The 6,585-nt window shown below is 36.8% G+C and overlaps 1 protein-coding gene across 1 annotated transcript; it reads left to right on the top strand.

Moving 5' to 3' along the window:
- Positions 1 to 568: 568 nt before the first annotated feature.
- LOC149530813 (protein HOTHEAD-like) lies at positions 569 to 4,622 on the top strand. Its single transcript, XM_089810664.1, has 6 exons — positions 569 to 743; positions 1,117 to 1,376; positions 2,800 to 3,190; positions 3,352 to 3,701; positions 3,797 to 4,287; positions 4,375 to 4,622. Exons 1-6 carry the CDS (start codon positions 668 to 670, stop codon positions 4,427 to 4,429), a joined length of 1,623 nt encoding a protein of 540 aa, XP_089666790.1. The 5' UTR covers positions 569 to 667; the 3' UTR covers positions 4,430 to 4,622.
- Positions 4,623 to 6,585: the final 1,963 nt, after the last annotated feature.

The following is a 6,585-nucleotide window of genomic DNA, read 5'->3' as shown; positions in this document are numbered from 1 at the left end:
TAAATTAATTTTTAAAGAATTTTATTTCTTCTTCTTTCTATTGGTTAGTACCATGGACAGTCATGGTAGGTAGAACAGTTCAAAAGTTGACTTTAAAATATTTTTTCCTCAACTTTAAGTTTCTATGTTTCCTTTGGTAAAATGTGGCTCATTGATTGGTGGTTGTATTTAATGCATTGGATGGGTGGTTGCATTAAATGCATATCTATATTTTAGAAAAAAAATCTATGGTCCTTATCTTTTACTTTTTTTATTGAAAAAATAAAATGATAATGTATATTACAAACAAAATATTATAAATTATTTTCTAATTTGTTCAAACAGTATTACATTATTTTCTAATGCGTCCTTGTTTATTTATTTTGAAAACAAAACAATGTTCCCACTTTCTTTGAAAAGGAAAGTATACGATATAACAATGAATGCAATTTAGAAAAACATGTCTACATTATTTATAAGTTCCAACCCATTTTAAATTCACATAAAAGCAAACTGCCCACTTCGTAAAATTCCAACTGTGTGCTGATATCGGTCTTAAAACATATCAACTACCCCTCTAGTCGGTAAACATCATAAATTCAGCATTATATTTTCAGATTATTTAAGGAGGCTAAGGAGGAAAAAACATCGACAAGCTGTTAGTAAGTGGGGAGCTCTTCCTCTTCTCATGGCTGGCCTTCGACTCAGGCGCAAGCTCCTCATATATCTCCTCCTCCATGCCTTTCTCTGCATCTCTGCACAAGGTAAATAACTTATGCATTCCTAGGTCATAATATAAATCTCAATATTTTTTTAAAATTATCATATAATCTTCTTTTTATTATTAGTGTTCTGAACTGGATTAAAAAAAGTATCTTCGAACATGTTATGCTCTATAATCTATTGTCGGAATCATTATATAAAATTTTATTATCAGCAATATTTCAGATCTAGATAGACATTTTTAATGTTCAAGATCATATTCTAGTCTATGATTCTATGAAATTTCTTCAAATCATATTCTCTAATTAATTATATGAACTTTCTACCATTCACGTTTCAAATGATACTCTATAATTTATATTTTGCAGTATAACAACACAAGAAAATTGAGTTATCTGTGTAAATATTGTTCAGGTGGAGAGCATTCATTTGTGAAGGAGGCAAAGAATGGAGAGTGGAAGAAGTCAGGGTACGATTACATAGTAGTTGGAGGAGGAACAGCCGGGTGTAGTATTGCCGCCACTCTCTCACAGAACATGTCTGTTCTCCTCCTGGAAAGAGGCGGATCTCCCTTTGGTAACCAAAACATATCCAATATTGAGAACTTTGAAGCGAATTTGTACGACTATGCTTCAAATCGCTCGACCACCCAGATTTTTATATCTGAAGATGGGGTAATTATTTAGTTGGGTTTCTTGTTATTTTTTCTTGATGTATTTTGAGGTCTAGGGAAACGAGCACTCTTGAATGTAATGTCTACACTGATAGCCTTTGGCTTTTGTTCATTTTTAAGTATTCTTGATTGCTGATTGGTCCATATATACAAAAAGTAATATTTTTTTGAGTGAGCGGCTATTGGGGGTCTTTGTGGCAGATTTTGGACAAACATTTTAAAATGGCACTTTTAAACCACTCTCACTCTACTAGAAGAGTTCTACAGAGAGCTCCATAAAATGCAGGAAAGCTCAAAGGTTAGCTTAAATCTCTTCACATACGGATTAAGAACTGTAGGTGTGCGAAGTTAGCATAGGTGGCTATTGAGTTGTTTCCTCTAGTTGCCTAGATAGCCATTGGTTTTATGAAGTCTTCAAAGATTTGTGTAGGGGAAATGACCCAATAGTTGCCCGTGATAACTTCACGCACCTATAGTTCTTAGTTTGTACATCGGAATCTACTGATTTTTTCGATGAACCTCCATAGGTGAGTGAAGAGCTTAAAACCAACCTTTCGGTTTTCTTGAATTTGCGGAGCTCTTTGTAGAATTACCCTGGGGTCCCGGGAGGGGGGGGGGCGCTTGGGCTCTATATTTAAGGAGCTAGAGGTTCCATGATAATATTTTGGCGGGGCTAAAGCTTAATTTGGAATCTTTTCCTATTAACTAGGAGCCCCTACTTTGTAGTTGAGCGGATGCAAAAGGGGGGGGGGGGGGCGGGCGGGGGGGGGGGGCGGGTTGTCTGGAAATAGCCCCTACTGTTTAGGGAAGAATTCTGCCACTTGGCAAGAACCTACTCTTCATTTTCCCTCCAAATTGAAATCATCCTACCAAAAATTCTAAAAACAACAATTTATATTTTTAATATTTCCTTCAATTTAGAAGCTAATTTTTTAAAGCAGATTTATATGTAATGCCATCAGACCGCTCCCCTTTAAATGTTCCTAAAAAAGCTCAACGGCACCCACTCTATTTTTAAGCAAGAGGGTGCCCATGGGACCCCAACTTTAGTGCCCTTTAAATGTTCCTAAAAAAGCTCAACGGCACCCACTCTATTTTTAAGCAAGAGGGTGCCCATGGGACCCCAACTTTAGTGGTCTAAATGTGTGATCGCTTATTAGTACCTTTTTATGGTGGTAATTAGAAAGAAAGGTAGTGGTAATTAGACATGATGCCATAAATAGATATTGCAATAATTGCACATTGAATTTTGTTAGTCAAGTTGTTTTTGTAGTTGAAATCTTTTGTTGCTCTTTAAATCAAGAGTACTTTTCATTTTGACTTAGTTGAAATATTTTATGATAGACATTAATAACTTTTAAAATAGTAACTACTAAAGACAATGAACATGTTCCACTACTCATGTAAATAATTTGAATGCATAGGTGATGAATGCAAGGGCTCGAGTGTTGGGGGGAGGCACGTGTCTGAATGCAGGATTTTACACACGGGCGAGTTCAAGTGAGGTGAAGGCGATGGGATTGGAGGGAGGGGAGGTGGAGGCTTCATATCGGTGGGTGGAAAGTGTAGTGGCCCATCGCCCACCCCCAAATGAGTGGCAGAATGCGGTGGCCAAAGGTCTAATCGAAGCAGGCGTTTCACCTTACAATGGCTTCACATATCATCACATCCCTGGCACCAAATTTGGTGGGACAACATTTAATCAGTCAGGATATCGCTCTACAGCAGCTGATATTCTTCTTCAACGCGCCAATCCAACAAAACTCACAGTTTTGCTCCATGCAACAGCTCAACGTCTTCTCTTTGATGCACAAGGTATCTACGCAAACATTCCAAGGTTTTGGTAGATTATATCATATTGGTCTTATTGAAGAAAAGAGAAGATGAAACATATAATGAATTCTTTAGAAAAAAGATAGGAAATGTCAGTGTTAGTCACTTGGTATACAAATGTGTGTTTGTTTGCTTGCTTGCAGGGGAAAGGAAGCCGAAAGTGAAAGGTGTTGTTTTCACAGATGGTGATGGAAGAGAGGGGCGAGTCTATTTGAAAGATGGTAAAAGTGAGGTGATAGTATGTGGTGGAGCATTGGGAAGCCCACAGTTGCTAATGCTGAGTGGGATTGGGCCTGCTGAGGAGTTGAAGTCCATGGGAATAAAAGTGGTGATGGACCAGCCTGCCGTTGGGAAAGGCATGGCTGACAATCCCATGAATACCATCTCTATTCCCTTGGCAACGCCTGTGTCAGTCTCTCTCATTCAAGCAGTGGGTATCACCAAGTTTGGAAGCTATATAGAGACATGCAGTGGATTTAGATTCTCCGATAAGGTAATAAACACACATTTACACAATACTCATTTCCATGTATTTTATTATTACTATGATTGTGGGGGATGATGTAATGTGTGGTGGAAATTAAACAGAGTGTATCGAACAAGGATGGGATTATACTACAAAAGGTGAAGGGACCTCTTTCGACAGGTTATCTGAGATTGGATAACAGTAGCAATGCTGAAGACAGTCCGATTGTGAAATTCAATTACTATGATCACCCGAAGGATCTACAGAGGTGTGTGAAGGGAATAAGGACCATCCAGAAGATCATTCAATCCAATCCAATGAAAAAGTTCATCTCCCCCACTACGAGTCTTACCAAGATCATGAATTCAAGCTTTGAAACTCCTGTAAATCTGATTCCTAGGAAGCCTAGTGAAGGGTGGGGGGGATCATTAGAGCAGTTCTGTAGGGAAACAGTTACAACAATATGGCATTATCATGGAGGATGTCAGGTGGGTAGTGTTGTTGATGGGGAGTATAAAATAGTTGGAGTAGATGGTGCTCGAGTCATTGATGGCTCCACGTTTCTCTTCTCTCCGGGAACAAATCCTCAGGCTACAGTCATGATGCTTGGAAGGTCTTCTCTCTCTCTTCAAGCACCTTCTCATTCTCTTCTTATGCTTTGTATAGGATTAAATATGCATTGCTTCTTGTGATTGTGCAGATACATGGGAGTCAGAATTCTCAGAGAACGATTGGGCCCATCAGCAGGAGTATAGTTTAAACAACTAAACCACCTTCTTTATCCATTGAAAGGACTTGTTCCTATTCACCTAAATGGTACCACATGGTATTGTAATAAATACTCTCATCCACTGAAAGGCGTGACTTACTACTGTAGTAATAGTGTTTATTTTCCTATTGAAAAGAGTATTGAAGAAGTGGGCCTGAATCGGGTCCTTAAATTGTCTATGTAGTGGCCTTCGTTGGTTGGTGGTTCGCAGGCTTCGTGCCTTGCTTTGCACGTCTCAACCCTCCATCAAATTTTTTTAATTGTAATTTATGGAGTGATATCTTTAAAAAAAAATCCTTGATATTAATTTCTAAGATCTTAATAGCTTATTATAATGCATAGTAAAAATAATTAAAACTCTTCTTTTTTAGTTTCTTGTGTCATTCTCTGACCTAGTATTAATCAAATCCTTCATCTAAAAATGTCTTTGTATCTTCATCAAACCAATAACTTTTCTAAGAAAGTTGATTTCGTTCAAGCAAACTTTCTAGGCCTATAGAACATTGAAAAAAGTGAGGAAGTAAAGGAAAAAAGGAACCAAATTCACCATTTTCCTCGAGCTCGAAATTTTTTGAAATACGCAAGAGTGGGAACACCAATGTCAAAGTAAAGTTTCCAAAATCTCATTGAGACTACCTCAAAGCTATTTTTAGTCAAATTGAAGCGAAACTCTTAACTATACCCTTGAGATCCCCTACATCCAAAATTGTAGCTACAAACATGGATCATATATATGAGTTACCCTATACCTATGCTTTGATTCCACTCCTAGCATCTAGTAAACTACAAACAAAATCAACCCACTTCAAGTCTTGAAATCACATTGTAGTCTTGTTGTTACTTTACACAACAAAAGTTAGTTTCCTTAGGTGCTTGGTAGTCCAATGTAAGTGTCCATGAAATGGTTCAAGAAAAAATGACAAATTCATTCAAGCATTTTCTCAATGCCTAATAAATAAGTCATTATCACATATGAACAAAAAGGGAAAAGTAAAATCATCAACCATCATTTCAAACTATCACTCCTATCACAATGTCTTTGAATTGTTCGACTAATTTTTATTTGTAGCATCCTTATACTAGAAGGAATATTTCCTCATATGTCAAAAATTGCAAAACATGTGCACTTTTAAGTCCTTGCCCCTTTCTACTACAAATCCAAAACATAGTGTCAATGAAGCATCCAAAGTAAACAAAAATGAGAAATCATTGAATGAAAGCATATTGGTTGCACATATAAATGTTTTATTTGTGGAAAGGGAGAGTTTTTTTATAAAATTTATTGTTGATATTATTGTTATTGTAGTGATTGGTATGGTTATTATTATTTGTTGTTGTTGTTGCAAAACTTATGGTATTGCATAATTGTTGATGTTAATGGTCTTTGTATGGTTGTCATTCATGGAACCATATTGCTTTGTTAGGTTGGTGCTATGCTCAGGATTTTTGATATATTGCACATGTGGTTTTGAGGATCTATTGATTTGGAGGCTAGTTCTCTTGATGGTTTGTGCTCTAGATAATGCCTTTTGATGACGTTTTCAATGGTGTTTTTGCTTGATTGTGGTCTAGAATTCATTATTATTTGAGATATGGTACTGCTTGTTTGGTTTTGGATCTTTTAATGCTTTGATTTTCAATATGTCGTGTAAATGGGTCATATTGAGGTGCTCAAAATGTGTGGTTTTTAACAATATTATTTATTCATGGGCTCTGGCATGGTATATAGATAATGTGTGGTTTGGTTGAGGTAGTGTATGTGGTGTGGTCCATAGTGCAATATTCCCCATTACATGGGAATATTTAATCTAGACTTATTTCAAATAATGTTTTGTTGGATGACTTGGTATTTTTACACACACACACACACACACACACACACACACACACACACACACACACACAATGATGATTGCAATAGATTTATTATGAAATGGTTGGGATGAAGATCCATCATATACTATATGATTTTTTGTGAAAGTGTGAAGTTGGGTTGTGAAAAGGAGTGCTATTAGAAATTGGAGGTAGTGAGCCAAATATTTCTTATGGAAGTAGTAATTCACTAGTGGATTTCTTTTCTCTCTCTTATTTCTCAAGGCAGTAAGCACATCTAGGTAGTGAGCTCCCCCTCCCTTGAGTCGC

Source organism: Cupressus sempervirens, chromosome 11, assembly GCF_028749045.1.
Source record: "Cupressus sempervirens isolate cs-2001-9-10 chromosome 11, ASM2874904v1, whole genome shotgun sequence".
Lineage (NCBI taxonomy): Eukaryota > Viridiplantae > Streptophyta > Pinopsida > Cupressales > Cupressaceae > Cupressus > Cupressus sempervirens.
Note: the sequence above shows the minus strand (reverse complement) of the source record. Positions and strands in the feature narration are given on the sequence as shown.

Excerpts from the sequence above, each read along its gene's own strand:
- LOC149530813 (XM_089810664.1), top strand. The coding sequence starts at position 668 with ATGGCTGGCCTTCGACTCAGGCGCAAGCTCCTCATATATCTCCTCCTC. Across the intron at positions 744-1,116 it reads TCTCTGCATCTCTGCACAAG|GTGGAGAGCATTCATTTGTG; the intron begins GTAAATAACTTA and ends AATATTGTTCAG. Across the intron at positions 1,377-2,799 it reads TTTTTATATCTGAAGATGGG|GTGATGAATGCAAGGGCTCG; the intron begins GTAATTATTTAG and ends TTGAATGCATAG.